Source organism: Halyomorpha halys, unplaced genomic scaffold (assembly GCF_000696795.3).
Source record: "Halyomorpha halys isolate HHAL.00 unplaced genomic scaffold, Hhal_1.1 Scaffold165.1, whole genome shotgun sequence".
Lineage (NCBI taxonomy): Eukaryota > Metazoa > Arthropoda > Insecta > Hemiptera > Pentatomidae > Halyomorpha > Halyomorpha halys.
The window spans coordinates 248,343-267,570 of record NW_027111427.1 but is presented as its reverse complement, the minus strand read 5'-3'; the positions used below and the strand labels follow the sequence as shown (position 1 = coordinate 267,570).

Below are 19,228 nucleotides of genomic sequence, written 5' to 3'. Positions count from 1 at the left end.
TATTAAATGAACATTGGTTTGGAAATACAATCTCTGCAAAAAAAAAAAAAAATCATAACAGTCATTAGTCATATTATTTCTATTTTAACTTCAGCTTGTTTTTACTTTTTGTTTGTACTTCAAATTCTCTCTTTCCTTTCATCCCCTTGACGACCATTTTATAAAAATTCAAGTACTGAGGAAACTTGATACAACAACTTGACATTTGAAACTGAATAGAATCTCTGACAAGATGAGATTTGCCCTCAGTTCAGTCTAAAGTGGTCTGCTCCAGATTCTTCTCCTGTCGTCTGGATTGTTTTTGACAAATAATGAATAGAAATGTTATAACGTATATTACCGTAAATAAATTAAAAAATGGATTAGGCTCCAAAATTAAATAAAAATTTAAGATCTACAGGTGTTAATTCTCTTTATTTCTGTATCTGTAGAATTTTTTTTTCTGACAATGTAATCTTGAGTAAAAAACAAAATCTTGTTTTTTCTTTTTTTTTATTGCCTTGTAATTTAAAAAGTAGGAGAAAGTAGTAAGGTTTATTAGAAACAAATTTCTGAAGGTGTTTTTGACAAAAACACCATATCATTTGGTAAAGTAGTAAAATGTTGTAACAACTTCCCAGGTGTATAGATAACATCATAGCTACTCAATTGGTATTGTAATTTATAATAATACAATAAATAAATAATGATATCATTAATAAATATTAATATATTTAAACATACATATTTGTTTGAAATAATTGTAATGTTTGAACAATTTTCAGGTTCCAACATCTCAAGAAACTCGTCTATTTTCATTTATGAACCCATTAGCTATTGAAATATGGTTGTATGTACTTGCAGCCTACGTGCTGGTATCAATAACAATGTTTATAGTGGCAAGATTTTCTCCTTATGAGTGGCAAAACCCTCATCCATGCGACATGGAAAATGATCTAGTCGAAAACCAATTTTCGATTGCAAATTCTTTCTGGTTTACAATAGGAACTTTGATGCAACAGGGATCGGATTTAAACCCAAAGGTATTTTACCAAACTTAATCCTATTTATGATTTAGTAAACTTAATTTACATCTACACCATTAACTACTAAAATAAAAAAATATTTAATTTTGACAAATATCAAAATATACTATTTGTCTAAATTTAAATGCCTAAAACTTACTAAAATCAGATCCTTATCCAGTATGATTACTATCCAGTATGATTGGACTAAAATTACTCTTATTTTTTTGGAATTATTATGATCATTCTACATTTTACAACTAATCAATGTTTTCTAAGGGAGACTTTTCTCAAATTTAGTCTGGAATATATTTCTCAAACCTTGTCACTATTAATATTTAGAGCCTTTATATAAAACATTTATTGGAAGATTGATATTTGTTAAAAATATGCATTCGTTTCCTCTAGTCATGTTTCTTGTTTTCAGGCAACATCAACAAGAATAGTTGGAGGTATTTGGTGGTTTTTTACCTTAATCATTATTTCTTCGTACACAGCTAATCTCGCAGCCTTTCTTACGGTAGAAAGGATGATCACTCCAATAGAAAATGCTGAAGATCTAGCAGGACAGACAGAAATAGCTTATGGAACACTTGATAGTGGCTCAACAATGACCTTTTTTAGGGTAAATTTCCTTCCTTATATTTAGATTAATGTTGCTTGATTAATTTCATAAAAAACAAATAATTGCTTAATAACTCATCAGTGAATTATAATTTTGAATAATAAAACAGTCATAAACAACACTTAATATTGTTCTAAGGAATGTGTGTTATACATTAGGTTGTGTAGGTGGATCCTCAAGTTAGGTGGAACAAATATTACCAAAACTTACTGAATTCTGATGGCAAAGCATCTACAATCGAATTCCCAAATATGGAGTGGAAGAGGAAGAATTCCATTGAACAGTGATGAGATCGAAATGATCTTGGAAAAATAGATAACAAATTTCCTGGCCCAGATGGAATACCATCAGAGCTCTTAAAACTGGCTTGTAATGAATTACCAAACATCAGAATGACAATATTCAGAAAGGTACCTCTGGCGTGAATTAACCAATGAGTGTGAGAAGAAAGACAGGTGGGATTCGAAGAGGATATATCCTTGAGAGATAGTCTGATAAGGATAAATGTTTTTGAGGGGCAGCCTGTGATGAGGCTTGCTCTTAGGAGCCGCCAAGAGATGGACATCAGTGGAAGATAATTGAGCCTTGCCATTAGAAATTTCCTCAACCCCCTGCTCTCTGGCTTCAGGACCATGGCCACCTTGCTAAGAACCCCCCAAGAAAAGATAAGCCCATCCTAAAGAGATTTTGTAATGGGACACCACAGGTTCAAAATAGTGAATAGCTTCCAGTACCTTGAATCCACAATAACTGAACAGCTGGAAAAAGATGAAAAAGTAAATAAAAACATTGTGCAGTAGAACAGAGCATACTTTGGAATGTCCAAGATTCTACTAAAGAGTAGGCTGATTAGTAATGTCACAAAGGTCAGTATATACAAAATGCTAATAGTGATCGATGCCAGTAAAACCAGGTTTATGAATGAAAAGACCAGTGATCAGTTTGAGAGAAGGTTATTGAGAAGTATTCGTGATTCCATATATGAAGATAGAATATGATGGTATAGGCAAAAGAGTAATCTTTATAATAAATACCAATACCTAAATATTTTTACCATTAGAATTCAAACTGAAATATTTTGTCTGTAGTCATTGGTATAGAATGTTTTAATGGAATTAAGGATGTCATCAGGTGTTATATGGGAAAAGAAGAAGTGGTTGGAATTAAATAAGGAGTGACTGAGGGTCAGTGGTGGTGCAAGGGTTGAGAAATGGGAGGTACAAGAGATAAAATGAGGGTTGAGGTTATCGGCAGAAATAGTTAGAGATGAGGTTTGAGAAGGTTTACCCAAGGACAGTTTGCGAAGAATTGCCCATTTTTCTTTGGAGTTAGGAATCCTAGACAGAGATTGTTGGAAATAAAGGAAATTGAGACTTGTGTGCTGTTTCAAAGTTGTTTTAAGATGGTGTAATCTTCTGGGAATTGAGTGCATCTAAACCTTTGCCTTGGTGCATCTCTTGGTCTTATACGCTCCTTCAGTGTGGGAGTCAACCAATTGAGGAGGGTGGAGCATTATTGTCAAGGATAGTATGAAGGAAAATAGTTAGGATTTCCACCACGGAATCAACAGAATTCAAAGAGTAATTAGAATCCCACTGGATAGCATCTAAATCAGGCATTAGGGCTTTGGAAGAGAGGAATTTTAGGTTTCCAAAGGAAACAGTTCATATTGTATAAGAAATTAAAAATAATGTATACAAGAGATAGAGAAAAATAGAAAGCAGAAATTTAAAAAGCCAAGGGCTCTATAATATTGAATTAAGAAAAGCTCAAAATTACCTGTTGAGCTGTGATCAATCAAGTTTTTAATTCATGAAAAACCCTTCTTTTTTTTTTTTAATTAATGATTCGTTGAAATGGAATATTTGTATATTTACTTTGCCACCTTTTAATTATAAGTAATTTTATTTTACTTCTCAATAATTGAAGGATATTGAGCAAAATTTATTCCAGCAATATGGCAGGGATTCTGTCATTCCCATATAAACAGATTCTTCACCAATGGCTCTAAAATATCACTGAGTAAACTTTTCATTGTGCCATTTTAGGATTCTATGATTGAAACATACAAAAAAATGTGGAGGTTCATGGAAAATAAAAAAGTATTTGTTTCAACTTATGAAGAAGGAATCAAAAGAGTCCTTGAGGGAAATTATGCCTTTTTAATGGAGTCCACAATGCTTGATTACATAGTGCAAAGAGACTGCAACCTGACACAAATTGGTGGCCTTCTCGACACTAAAGGTTATGGGATAGCTACACCTATGGGTAAGGAACATTTACAAAATTATGCTGTTTGTATGAACACAATGAATTAAACTTTCTAAAATTTACCAGATTATAGTTTAATTGTAGTTTAGTGACTGAGTGGCATCCAAAATTTATATTGTTTAGATGTAAATATAAATTTTATTTCAATTTAATATTAATTTTTTTTAAAGTAAATAAATAAAACAAACGAATAATTGAATTATAAAAAAAATTTATTTCAATATTATCCTACTTTAAATTAGAATTATATTTGTATCTATAAATTAATTTATTTTCAACAAAAATCCAGGTTGGCTCAATTTAATTCTGTTTTGGAATAGCTGTCATTAAGTTTATTCTTAAAAATAATAGTTTGTAAACATTTAATTAATGATCATTAACAAACAATAATTAACAAGTGATACAATAGTATTTGATACCTGATTTTGAAATGTCCTTGTCTTCTCTCTTGATATGTAATAAGTAATGATTTAATAATGAGTAAATGGTCTTGTTCATTTTAAGATAAGGCTGTCCTATCACTAGAAATTTATTTTTACTATAAAGATGCCTTGTTATCTTAATTAATCATATTACAATTAACTGTACTGCTATAGTTATATTGGCACTATACATAATCCAAACAGTATTTATCTATTGCACTATTGATTTAGAACTGACCTCTTCCATAAAACAGTGTTTTATAAAATGTTGACCACAAAGCTGCCACCCAACGTCCATCAGGTCAAGCATATTGGTTTCAAGAAAATAATGAAAAAAATATTTTTGACCAATTTTCAATTTTCTTCCACTTTTTATTGATCTTCAACAGTTCTATTTTTTGTTTATAATGCTCTACCCGTTTTTCAAAATCTAAGATATATAAGTCTTTTTGAAAAAAAACAAAAAACAAATGTATTCATGCAAAAATACAAAGACTTTTGATCATGCAATGCACTTCCTGCTACCTTGGATTTAGAAATTTAATTATTTAAAATACTTTGACCATGCAAAATAAAAATTCTAAATTATATTTTAAACTGAAGAATTTTTTTGTTTTTTTATTTAATCAGAATAGTATAACAATTGTGGTCTGACCAGAGGGTAACATCTATCGGTCAAGATCAAAATAGAATATAAAACTAGCAAATATAAAATGAAATATTTAATTGTAAATTTTTTAATTATTTGAAGGGTAAAGAGGCTACAAAGACTAATAACCTAAAACTAATAAAATAATGAATAGTTAATATTTAAAGTATGTTGTTTAATGCTCACAATGTATATTTTTTATTTATTTCAATATCCATACTACATTGAAAATTTGATCCAGTGTTTCCATGAAATAGTTATTTATTATGAATAACTAATTAAATCTGTACCGCTACAATCCATGAAGAGAATGAAGAGTAAGAATGCAATAACTTTATTAGGAATTACTGTTACTAGACCAACGGTTGTGCAAAGAGGTAATTTGGTCTGAATCACACTCAACTGGCAGATTTTTACCCAACTAAGGGTACCCACTTCATGAGGCTGAGAGGACCCCTGAGGGCTCCCGAACCCACAGAGCTGACTCACGGCTTCAGTGAAACAAAAAATAATTATCTGCCACACTGGCATTTGAATCAGGTCCTTGGAATTGGTAGCACAGTGCCTTACCACTGAGCCACCTACTCCCACATGAATAACTAATATAATAAATAAATAATAGAACCTATATTATTATTATGGATTTAATTTATAATAAGAAGTCACTAATCAAAACATATAAATTCTGTTTTATACATTTCAATTTTAAATTAAAATTATGTATCATTTTAAGGCTCTCCATGGCGTGACAAAATATCATTAGCTATTTTAGAACTCCAAGAAAAAGGAGAAATTCAAATGTTATATGATAAATGGTGGAAGAATCCCGGTGACACGTGCATCAGAAAAGATAAGACAAAAGAGAGTAAAGCAAATGCATTGGGCGTTGCTAACATTGGTATATTTATTCCAATGCATTATATCATGGTTTCCAATTCTATATTAGTAATTGACTAATAAATTTTATTTTAGGAGGAGTATTTGTTGTTTTGTTATGTGGTTTAGCTATCGCTGTGTGTATAGCTATTTGTGAATTCTGTTATAATTCTAAACGAAATGCTCCAATTGAAAGGGTATGTATATCATTAGTAATTGATACAGTTATATTAATTATCTGTTTTACTGCTATATCATTTTATTTGGAAATGTATATGACATTATGATCTCTATAATCCATCCTTATAGTACAAACTTAAAATCCCTCACTTTCTATTTATCACATTCAAAAAAAAAGAAGACTAAATAAGTATCATTTTATTTTTTGTACAACTCTAAAGTATTTTCTTATTAGTTAATTTTTAAAAATCATTCTTTATTCAAAATAGATTTTAAAAAAAAACTTTATAAGAAATTATGATATTAAAGTGAGGAATGGAATCCAGTACTGGCATTTTGGACCCACTTTTTAATTCATCAAAAAATGTTCAGGAAGAAAAAAATATTTTAATTTTTAAGGCCTAATGTGAAACGAAATGAAAAATAGTATATTATTATGGGACTAGGTATCTTTATAGCAATGTGCTACTAAATATAACAATGTATTTTAATAATTATCTAAACTTCTTCTTTTAATACAAACATCCATTTTTTTAAAAATTTCTATAGATACTCATTTTATTAGATTATCTTCCATGTACAAAGTACTCATAAGTACTATATTTTGTCGCCTAAGTTTTAATACCTCGTTACTCTGAAAACAACTTTACAGTTTTTTAAAAAAAATTTAGACTTAATGTTCCATTCTGAAGGCATCTAGAGAGAATTATCGAAATCAGAAAAAATATATAGGTGTCTCTTGAATGATTTGTTGATTATTTTTTTCCTAAGCACTATAATCATATAGTTGATTTTTATTATGTAGTTTTTCAAAAGCTTCCTATAGACTTTAATATTGAAATATGTAATAATACTATATGTTATGTATAATAATACATATAACAAACATAATAAAACCTTCATGAATAAAAGGATATAACAAATTTATTTCTAATTTTAAAATGATCATTTATTTTCGGTCATGTTATCTTTTGAATTTTCAGTCCTGTTACAATTTTTGGAGTATTTTTTTGCTTAATTTAGATTATAAAGAAATTTGTTTATTAATTCACTATAGCGAGCTGGTTCCCAATCACTGTGTGCCGAAATGGCTGACGAATTATGTTTTGCACTCCGTTGCCGAGGTTCAAGGCAAAGGCCAGCTCTTAAGAGGCAGTGTTCTAAATGTGCTTCGTCTGCCTCTTATATTCCAACGATTCCTCCAGCACCTGCGCCTCCACAACTACCAGCTTATAGCAATGCACAGGTAAGGTACGGCATTTTTTTAGCCTACTTAGTTTTTTTATAAATATTTCTAACTTGATGTAATTGGAATATAAACTGGATACTACTAGCTAAATAAACATCACTCACTTTGATTTGATTTTTGGGAGGGAATATGAAACCACAAACCACTTTATAATGTCCATTAAATCTTTATAGATTGTGAAACCCTTCCTTTCTATCTATCTATCAATAGTCCAACAGACCATTTCTGAGTTCAGATTTCCTGAATCAGCCTACAATATGTGTCCCAGTCCTGTGCAGCAACCATCTAATTCCTTACTCCATGCAGTGTCCAGGGATCATCGGCTACTCCATGTCTTCTCACCTTATCTTAAGTCTTCTCTTATCCCTGGGCCAATAAATTTCTAATTAAACTACAGAACTAAGGTTTTATAAAGCTGTACTTCTGTTGCTCTCAGAACAAGGTAACTACAGAAATAAAGATATAAGCTATAAGAACATTTACTGGACTTGCCAATACAAGATCTTATTTCTCTGTAGATATAATTTTCCACATCTACCAAACTGCTGAGGTATATTAATTTGGTAACTTTTTCAAATTAGTACTCTCCAATTCAGACTTCCCTGCACTTTCTCTAGGTACCACATACTTTGTTTTGGTCTTATTTATTACTTTATATTTATTATCTTATAATAATTATATAAATATTTTGAAAATGTTCAACATTTTCATTTTTTCATGATTGAATCTATTTCTAATTTTAAAGTGGTCATTTAAGCTCAATGTTGTTATCTCATTGAAATTTTAGTTATTTTACAAGTTTTAATTCTAAAGTAATTTATTGTTCAATTTAGATTGTATATCAAATTGTTTATTACTTAACAGTAGCGAGCTGCGAATAGTTAAATAGCTTGCTAATGGAAGGTTGATATCTTGCTTAAATATCATGCTAATGGAAAGTTGATTACTGAAGAAAAAACACTGAATAAGGGAGTGTTTAGCAAAATAAGAGAGAGCTTATAATAATAAATTTTAATTAAAAATTGCCAGTAACACTGTTTAACAGAATATTAAAAATTAATTAAAATAAATTTTCCAGTAAGTTTATAATTTTTATGAATATTTTTTGCTTGATGTCTTCTTCTATATCTGAATCTTAATAACTGAATGTTTTATTATGAATAAATTATAAAATAATGAATGATTAATATAAAATAACCCAATATGCTTAAAAACAAAATTTAGAAAATAATTTATTGATATACTAGGACGTTTGTTATTACCTATAAGAATAAAAGGTTTATAAGTACTTATTAGGAAGTTAAATCAATCATTTTTTTTTTTTTTTTTTCTATGTATACTTTTTTTTGTTTTCAAAATCTGATGTTTTATTGGAACATTTAGCCCAAATTTTATTTGGAATTGTATTATAGTGTTTTCTAATGAGAGGCATATTACTTTACTTTCATACAATCTTTTTTCGAACCACATCATCAAATACAAGTATCATATTTAATTCTTCTTTCGCTTGTGTAATTATTTGTCTAGCTAGAATAACTATAATAGAAGTACTCTCTTTTTTATGATTCAATGCTCACTATGTAACACTTTTTTATAGTTTATTCTTAATAAAAAAATAATAAATCCTATGAATATGTCTGTATTTTATGTAATATTATATAAAATTCAATGTGTTCTAAACTGTACATATTGCAATAATTAAAACTTCATTCTTATTTTTGTTTATATAATTTATTTATTGGTATTTAAAACTTTATCATAAATAGTATAAGTAAATCTGCCGTCCGATGAGTATGATATGATAGTGACTTGTGAAGAAGCCACTGAGGTCTTTGGTCATCATCAGAAGGTCCCAAGGCCATCATCTTTTCAGACACCTTAGAGCAGTGGTTCCCAATCTTTTTTGGCAGCAGAACCCTTTTGGTACTAGTAGGAAAATGATGGAATCCTTTTGGTAGAATTAAGTAAATGGTGGAACCCCTACATTATCATTTATACAAATTGAGCGTCAATGCCGTCTTTTCAGAAAAACCTGGGAAAGCCTAGTATACTTATACATAACCTGTGCAAAATTAAAGAAAATATGAGCTAGTAATGTTCAAAACCCATTTCTAAATTATCTCACAGAATCCCTGGATGGTTGGTAATTACTGCCTTAGAGAATTGTTGGGTAAAAATTTGGAAGGTAAGTTAAAAACTAATGAGAGGATATGGAATTTATAATGGAAGAGTAGGTATGTTTGTTGTATGTTGAAGAGTAAGGTTTTAATGAATAATTTTATGTGTAATATAATATGTACCATTTATTATTTTATAAGAGGAGAAAATGTTGGGGGGGAGGGGAGATGCAATTAAGGTCCTGTTTTATAATGAAGTACAAACTAATACTATTAGTCTTGTAGGTTTAACTTAATACAATTACACTGACTTGTATAATAGTAACTTGTACTTATGTACTTTATAACTTCTGTAATTAATATCACTATTAGTCATCGTTATTATGAAAAAAATAAGTATTAGTGTTAATACTAAGCAGTTTGTATACTTTTATTTATGAACCAATACTATTACCTTTCATTATGAAACAGGGCAAACAAAAACTTGTTTATTTGTGCTATTGTTAGTAGTTATTATTAGTAGTAGCCATTTATTAGCAGTTATTTGGCACAAATAAATAAGTTTCTGTTTATTTGGTGACCACACCCCCAACCATCTTCTCCTCTTATTAATCTAGAGTCAACTAATAACATTGTTGCTGTTGTTAGTTATTAAAATAATTAGTGGGGAGTCTAATTTATATATAATTTTAATAAAAATAGATTAAGAAAACATTGAACCAAATTTAATTTATCTATAAAAACATTTTACAACATTTTTATTCTAATATAATAGTATTTTAGTTTTCTTATAGTCATCTTCAAACTAATCTTACTAGTTATAATCTTTGAAATATTCCCTGTTATATAATTTTCCTATTTTGTTTTCTGAGACAAAAAGACTAAGTCTGCATGGCTGATGACCTAACATTTTTGTTTCGTCGATTTCTTTTAAACAATTTTTTCTGGACAACAATCTGACTTTGCTAATAGGCTTGATTATGCAATGAAGATGGTATTTTTGTAATGACATGTTGAAGGGGCTAAAAAATTTACTCTAATAATATTATAGCAGAATAAAAATTTTGTGAAAAGTTGTTATTCATAACCTATACATAAGATCAAGTTTGGTTCTATGTTTTCTTACTCTATTTTCATTAATATTATAAATAAATCAGGTAAATATTATAAGTATCAGGATTTGGTGCTATTTTTTGATGAATTTTAGCTAATGGATCTATTTAATAGGTGTAAGCAGAATATTAAATGAAGCTGTAGAACAGAATGTCATTGGTTTATGATGAATAAATATAAAAATCATGAATTAATTATTTATTTATTGTTGAGTTGCCTTCACCCCACTCTACCTATTGGTAGTTCATGGATTGTTTACACTATTGTAAAAATTTGTGATTTCCAAGAAGTCCATTAAGGATTTTGCATTTGCCTTCCATTTGCCTGCACAATGTTCACCCTATTATATTTTTACTACTTACTATAATATTTAATATTTAGTATAATATATAAAATATTATTGTTATGCATTGAGAATACTGAGGTGGAAGATAATTTAGCTTTATTACCTTTATATTGTGATTCTTAATACTAATAATTAAAATTACTGCTGACTCAAAAGGATAGAAATTTTCACAATAGTATACTTGACCCATCTGATCATAAGTATAAGGACTGACAGCTACAAGATGTTCACTTGATAAAGTTGTAAATTAGACATTAGACACCTGAAAGAGTTGATGGCAGCACCAATCTGTCAGAGAATCTAACAAGTTTAGCTGGTCAGTAAATGTAAGATGCATTATAGATCAAAGCATCCCAATAACAATCAAATGGAAAGACCAAATTGATTTTTAGAGAGGAAACTTCAGAATCCCTCTCCTTGAAGAAAGATGAACTAATAGAAATAATTTGAAGAGTATGTTTGGGAAAAATATATCGATGAGAAGAAAAGATAAAAACTCAACTAGAAATGTGCTGAGAGCACTTGATGAGTAGATTTCTAACAGTACATTTAAAAAAAAAAAAAAAAGTCCAGCTGAGCTAAGGTTACTAGGAAGACGTCCAGAAGAGCGGACAGTTGAAGGCACTGTAGCTTAAGAAGCAGAGGACCAATGATAGATTGAAGCCAATAAAATACATTCAGCGCCCCCAAATAAGTTTAGCTAATAATATTTCAATGGAAACTATTAATATAATTGTGAGCAGCAAATAACTAACAATTAAGTAATTCGAATGATTTCACCTCCAGTATTCTCAATTCCACAGATTCATCATTAATGAATTATCATAAATTAATTATCATAATTAAATCTGAATTTTTTCATTATTTTCTTAGATAAAGTAAAATACGCATCGTGTAAATGGTCTTGATAAACATAGAGTTATTTTAACATGTCAAAATTTATCTCATACATATAATAACCTGCATACCACTAGCTAGAATTAGTAAATTGGTTAACACAATACACACTTATTAAACACATTGGAGAAATGGTACATTATCCAAATGGTAAATAGACACAATTTCATTTAACATACGATAGCAGGAGTGTCTTGTGTTATCTAAGTTTTTAGGTTAAGTAAATTGTTTCACTTTTAATGGCTCAATTCAAATAAGCAGTTGGTTCTAATTTATATTGTACGTTAAGGAACAAACCTGGTTACTGTAACTTTTATCCACCTTAGTGTGCTTACAGCTAGCCTGAAACCTATATTACAATACTTCATACTTTAATCTGTTTTCTCCTAATATAAGATTTATATTTGCAGGGAGGCAGTTTGGGAATTCCCCTAGACTTACCACCACACCATGCAATGAACATGAAAATCTGAAGGAAGTGTGAATAAACAAAAGTGTAGAACATGTTTCTGAGATTTGATCAGTTTGGGTACAATTGTTTTTATCTGTGTTGCACAATATTTGTATGTTTTCTTGAATTCGAATGACTGCCGAGAAACATTATAGTACTTATAGTCTTTTTATACTTCTTCAATAAAATTCGAAGTGAATGTAACATTTTATGTACATATTAATGTTAATTATTAGAATTTAGACAAATGTATTATGTTCGATTCTTTTATTTCTGAATTTTGTGACTTTATCAGTAATTCAGATAAATTTTATTTTGGAAATAAAAAGAAACCGTTTAGTTTCATGCAATGAGCTAAAAAAAACTATTAGTCAAGCCGTAGATATATTCTTAATTTAGCATGAAAAAATATTTGTCTAAACTATCACATTATTGTAATGTTCCATTGTTTTAAAGTTACATAAAGTGTTAATGATTTACCATTCCTGAAGTTTCAATAAAAATTTGGCCAATGGATGTTGAACAGTTAGCGAAGGTTTGAAAGTCAATGACTGTTTGACTAACAGCTTAAAAAATTGTTTTATTTTCTTCTGAATATATAATTTAAATTTTAATAATAATTAATAGTTTCATTAAAGTCAGAAGTTTATTATTAAGAAAAATTCTCATACTATGGTGTGTGTAACAATCAGGGGATACATAAAGCAACTTTATTTTTCATAGAAACCCATTTACTTTATTTATATTTACAAATATTAAATAGTTAAGACAAACATCGATTATGAATTCTCTGTTGAATGTTTTCATCTATTCGGCATGTAACAAACTGTTGTGAAACCCTGGCTGGGAAAGACTGTTTAAAGGGCCACAATAATGTAACACACAAATATATCACCAAGGTATTTGCAGGATTCTGTGATTATTGAGTAATGATATGGTCCCATACTATCATTATATCCCAGAAAAACTACTCAAAAAACACAAATACAAAAGTTTACGAGATGAGCAAAATTATCGTCTGAATATAATAGTGACCCATATAATTATTTCTTGACATTGTTTCATATTAAAAAGTATGATAGAGGATACAGATGGTTTAGTCTTGAACTCCAAAAATAGAAAATGTCTCAAAAATCAATACTTCTCTTGTTATTTCCAGGATTGTGGAAAGAATTTTAAACAAATAACCCAATAACATAATATCTACATTCCCTTGAATTGTCTTCTGGATAGTTGATATAATTCCAGAAATCAGAGAAGTATAAATGATAATAATAAAAAATTGGAAAATGGACTTGGCTGATTTGTAAAATTTCACACCTCAATAATTGAGAATAATTCATACTTCATTGATTTTTAGTAATTAAATAGCCTCTTCACTGATAGACACCACAATAATTTTTTTATAACAGCAAAATATATAAAACAGAAATATTAAATGCAATTGAACGTAATATACTTCACTCTAACCAGGTTTCAATTAGCGTATATGTAGTTTAAATTCCATCGAATCATAATTTGAGGAAAGATTAAAAAGTAAAAAAAAAAAGAAGTAATAAAACTTAGTATGTACAGAGGTGCAAATGCAAATATTTTGTAGTCTTACCAATACAAGTACTTAAAAACTTAAGAATATGAGAAGTTACTTTATCAAAGAACTTTAGACTAGATTCTACTGAATAAAATAATTTATATTGAAAAAAAGAATTTATATTGAATAATTAGTTTTTAAAAAAAGGTTTATGTTAAAAAAAATTCTAAAATCTCAAAAAAAAATGACTAGGTCTGTTTAAAGCTCATTGTAGGAATTAACTGGAAGACCTGCCGGGAAACGGTCAGAAAAGCCAAGCAATTTTTTTTTTAATTCATTAAACACATATATATTTTATTAATTTTCTTTTTTATTATTAATTGTGATGATTAATTTATTAAATAATGTTATTAGAATTAAAAAAGTGAACTGAATATTATAGAATATGTGTTATGTTTTAGAATTTATTATAGTAAATTGTAACTAGGTTATAAACCTTCGCCAGAACAAGAGAATTTTATATTTCATGGACGGATGAAATACAATTTTGTAACATAATTCCTAAATTGTTGTTGAATATTTTCAATAAAGTAGTTTTCAAAGTTTTTATTCTTTACCATACCTATATTTAATTTACTACTATACTACCTGAGTGCACCAAATAATACTTCATGCTTACTTCAAATTACAGATTTAATAATTACTATTTATATTCAATGGCAAAAACTGGTTATGATGCATTTCTTGGTTATATGTTAGATGAAATTTTTTTTTTAAATAGATGAGTGGATTTGAAAATAAATCGATGAAGCTGGATAAAAATATAAACTCTTAGGAATGAGCTCTGTTTTCACTGTTGGTTAAGTTACCTTTCTTATCTGAATGTTGTCAAATTCTAGAAATTTTGATAGACCTGAAAGAAGATAGAAGATGAAGATATGATCCTTAAAAGTTGTACCAGTTGAAAGTTATAATTTTTGTCGTTGAAGTAAAAATTGCTGTTCGGTCTCCATAGTTTCTGCAACTGATACTTAAAACTTATATTATGGGATTCAATGTAGGTCCTTTTTTCTGCTAACTTCATTTAGCCTTTTCTAACTTGTAATTTAAGACAAATTTACAAACTTTTAATGAAAATAAATTAATATTAGTTTTATCCACAAAATTGTTATAAATAAATATTAATTTTATAAACTAAAATTAAGCTTTATATTGGTTTATTAATTAATTTATTAGATAATTGGAAACAGATCTATGATCATAAAAGTTAGCAACTCATTTTAATTTATTTTATTTTTTTTATTTATTTTAATATAAAAATGTGATAACATATGAAGCTATAAATACTTTCTATGTACACACCACCATCTGAAATTTCTATTAATAAATAAAATCCTGGCAATGTATAAATTAATTAATTCAGATTTACATATCTTATGCCAAGATGATGTTATTTGAGGCACAAAAGTTCATCGAAGACTTGGAAATTCGCCACACTTTGTTCTTACACAAAGCCAGTTATTGTAATAAACATTATTTTTTGAGTGATACGAGTTATTACAAAACAAAAATTAAATAGCACAAACTATATCTTTCAGTCATCTTAACAAAATAAAAATCAATGCATTTAAAAATAATATTCTCAATTTTTTTTTCTTTAATATAACATAAATGAACATAAAAAAAAATATTGGTTATCTACACGCATTTTTCCTGTACATGCAAGAAGCTGTAATAAGTCCATTGCTAAAGCAATTATTTAGCTCAAGCTAGAGATACTTGTTTGGCAGTTACAATATATTTCCTAATATCAAAATGAAAAATAATGCATGAGATTAAGGAATTTTCTACAATCATAAACATTGTTATTCACAGCACATTTAAATAGTATCAATTCTTCATATTATACAAAGTGATAAAGGCCATTAGAAACTTTGAGAATGCAGAATAGATATGCTTTGCAAATGTTTGATATTAGGAACACATTAAGCGTCTTTATAGGTTTGATGTTCCCTCCGCGTAGTGCTGAGTGCCAGGAGGAGCCCTGTATCCTGGATATGTTGAGTTTAGAGCATGCTGTGCGAAGAAGGAGGAGTAATCCTTCTTTACTTTGCGTGGCCTGAATGCCGGTCCCTTTGCAAGAGCTACCCTGGCTTCATTCTCGGCTTGGGTTTGTTGCTTCACGCTCTCTGGCGGCCACTTCTGGTCTCCCCTCATCCTGGCGCCTCCTTGGACTGAAGCGACTGGCGGTTGTGCTTGGTACACTGGAGCTGGCTCCTGGTTCACTGGAGGAGCCTGTCTTAAAGTTACTGTTGTTTTGGGTGGCTCAAAATAAATTGGATGATAAATCGGTTGTTCTAATTGTTGCCTCGGTGGTTGCGGACTGTCAGGTGCCTGCCTAATTGGTGGTGTCACCTGTGGAGCTGGTGTAGGTCCCTTTAACATCAAAGAAAGTAATTAGAATGACAAATCTTTGGATGGAATAACCGATATATATAGATATATATATACCATGTTATAACAACAATACAAATATATGGTTACAATATAAACAGACATTCTAAAAATATAAATACAATGTTAATAATGTGGAAGAAGTAAAAAAGATGATTTAGTATAAAATTAAGAGAAAAAGAAAGATATGATTTATTATGTTTTGATGCAATAAATTAATATACAAATACCCCAATTGAACACAACTCAAAAATAATTAAAGAAAATGGGGATAATCTTAAGGAGATATAATATGTATAATAATCTTAATGAGAATATATATGGAAGAAATAAAATTGTGTATTAATGATAAATATTTCTAAAATAATCATATTTACTGTAGTCAAATTTTTAGTTTTCTAAAGGATGAAAAACTATTAATAATTATAAAAAGAAGGAACATCTTACCATATACCAATAATTATTATTAATACTGGAAGATAAGAGGAGTTTTTCTTTGACTGCATTCTGACCATCTTCCTTTTATTTTTAGACACGGTCAATTAACGATCTTCCAGTATTAATAATAATTAGTGGTATATACCTTTGGTAATTAATTTAAGAACATTTAAATAAAACAAATAATGATAACAAAATACATTGACAACATATTGATCATTAAAAATATACACGAAAGAATGAAATTCAATATCCTCAACAATTATTATGAAAGAGGAAAAATTAAACTGTTCAAAATATTAATTAATAATTTTCGTTCAAAAAGATCAGTTAATTTATCATGGTATACGACGATGAATTAAGTCAAAGTAAAAAGGTGAACAAATAAGAAAATCCATGAATTAGACAATATTTAATTACAGATATTTTACACAAAAGGTAAAACAAATTTTCTAATGATTTGATATAATAAACTTAAGTAGTTCATTAACATCCATGAAGATAAAGCCAACAGGTTTTAAAAAAATAATTGAAAATACAAAAATCATTATGAATAATAAATGTAGCATGCTGATATTTAGTATTAAAACATTTTTTATTTTATTGTATTAAAATGGAAAAGTGGTTTTCAAAATGTCATGAGATTGTACTTTTAATTAACACAAAGGAGGAAAATAATATTATATCAATTAAGGATAAAGAAAAAATAATATTTCTCAATACTTTCGCTAAGTAAACCAATCAACAAAACTACTTAATATTCTTGTTCCGTTTATTATCTCATGACTTGAATTAATAAAAAGAAATGAAATAAATTAATATTAATTTGACTTTATGTTTGTAAAATTATATCCTTTTAATTTTATTATTATTATTTCCAACGTTATCTCAAAAATTTCTAAAGAGTTTAACTACTTTTAACATAGATTAAGAAAATCATTAGTAACATACATATACTTTTTAAAAATAGGATCAATAATCATAAATGTTAAATTTATTTTATCAATTCAAATCAGTAGTCAGATGAAATGTAATAATATATTTAATGTCATTTCCAAATAATTCAGTTCCTGATTTGACTAATATAGGTACCTACACACATGTATGTATTTATTGATTATTTATAATCTACATAAACATTCATGAAACATTGTTATTATATTAATTGAAATATTGTTATTTATACTAGTTCTAACTAAGTTTTTGTTTAATTTCACATTCTTAATCAGATTGAATCAGTTGCTATTTTGATCATAATTGAGACAATTCAGTGTAGGAAAGAGTCTGCTATGTTTTGCAATGTTTACATCTTAAGTAGAGTTATCAAATTAGACCTCAAAGATAGATTCAATAGATTACATAGAAGAGAATTTATTACCGTAAGTTTCAGTTTACATTATTTAAATAAAATATATTATGATATATTTATTTTTGTTGATCATATTCAAATTGACAAAAAAATGTTGAAGCAGTAAAGTTAACACAATAGTCTTGTAAGTAAGTCTTATTAATCCTAGCTTTGACTCATAATATTGTGTACTTTAGTTAGTAGGTACATTTATCATTCTCAGATAAATTGTTATTTTGATGTCCTGAGGTTTCAAGAGGTTTTGAGCAAAAAGTAATTGCCATTACAAATATAATTATGTATTATGAAACTACAGAAACAAAATTACAATTTTGATAAGTGGTCTCGACAACTTGACGAACCACAGTAATTGTAATTACTATTTACAGTAAAATGAAATTGTAGGCGATTTCTACCCAACACTTCTGGAAGCTAAGTAAACCATCTTTTTGTGTTGTCTGTTTTTTTTACCTCTCAATTAGCATTCAATATATCTCAAACAAGAGTGCATTTTGAGTTATTAAAAGTAAACTTACAATTTTAAATAAGATCTCTTAATAATAAGAGCCAGAGAAGATGGCATCAATCTTGGATCAATCTTGATTGTTGGGAAGATTGTACAGGATATAAAACCTAAAAATTCTGTATTGCTTAAAGCCTAGGATGGAGAGAAATAAAATAAATAAGGTGAAATATATAATCATTTTAAACTCTTCTTTAAATTCCATTTTTATTAAGACATTAGAATCTGAAATAATAATGCACTGCATCTAAACCAGTTTATGATTGAGAACCAAGTCTGCTATAGGATTCAGTCGGGTGGTCCCTTTCACCCCTAAAAAGTGAAATTTTTTTATAATATTATATTTTAAAGTTTATGATATTTTCCATAATTACTATTCTAATAGTCTATTCATCTTCTTCTGCAGTATTAAAAGCGGAATCAAATCTTTTTTTTTTCTGATGGAAGTGGGAAAATATAGTTGATTTTTTATAATTTAGGGTGGATTTTAGAATGTGAAAAAAGAATTCAGTATTTTAAATTTACTAGAGAAAGAAGTAGGAATTGTTAATCCTTTAGCTAGATGTATGGAATTCAACAGGTAAACAGGTCCACCTACTTCCACAGAAAATCCTTGGACCTGCCACTGACCAGGCCAAAACTGCCAACTCCTGTCGCAATTTTTTAATTAATATATATACTGATACTGAGCCAGAGTATTAAGTTAAAAAAGTTGTGATGGGCTTGCAAAACAT

At 28.5% G+C, this 19,228-nt stretch overlaps 2 protein-coding genes across 7 annotated transcripts in view; one reads left to right on the top strand and one right to left on the bottom strand.

The window, feature by feature from the left end:
• Positions 1-14,338, top strand: part of LOC106678872 (glutamate receptor ionotropic, kainate 2) — a 253,179-nt gene extending 238,841 nt beyond the window's left edge. Inside the window, exons 12-18 of one of the 3 annotated variants that reach the window (XM_014417682.2) lie at positions 765-1,022; positions 1,432-1,629; positions 3,678-3,897; positions 5,705-5,869; positions 5,944-6,044; positions 7,085-7,273; positions 12,160-14,338. In XM_014417682.2, coding sequence (XP_014273168.1) covers positions 765-1,022; positions 1,432-1,629; positions 3,678-3,897; positions 5,705-5,869; positions 5,944-6,044; positions 7,085-7,273; positions 12,160-12,222 — 1,194 coding nt within the window. In that variant the 3' untranslated portion in view covers positions 12,223-14,338. Of the gene's footprint in view, positions 1-764; positions 1,023-1,431; positions 1,630-3,677; positions 3,898-5,704; positions 5,870-5,943; positions 6,045-7,084; positions 7,279-12,159 lie in introns of all 3 variants that reach the window. The other 2 variants (XM_067049424.1, XM_067049425.1) reach the window with 2 other exon arrangements.
• Positions 14,339-15,006: 668 nt separating this feature from the next.
• LOC106678870 (uncharacterized) overlaps positions 15,007-19,228 on the bottom strand; it is a 46,984-nt gene continuing 42,762 nt past the window's right edge. For all 4 annotated transcript variants that reach the window (XM_067049429.1, XM_014417673.3, XM_067049430.1 and 1 more), the window contains one exon: positions 15,007-16,167. In XM_067049429.1, the coding sequence (XP_066905530.1) occupies positions 15,727-16,167 (441 nt within the window). In that variant the 3' untranslated portion in view covers positions 15,007-15,726. The remainder of the gene's footprint in view (positions 16,168-19,228) is intronic.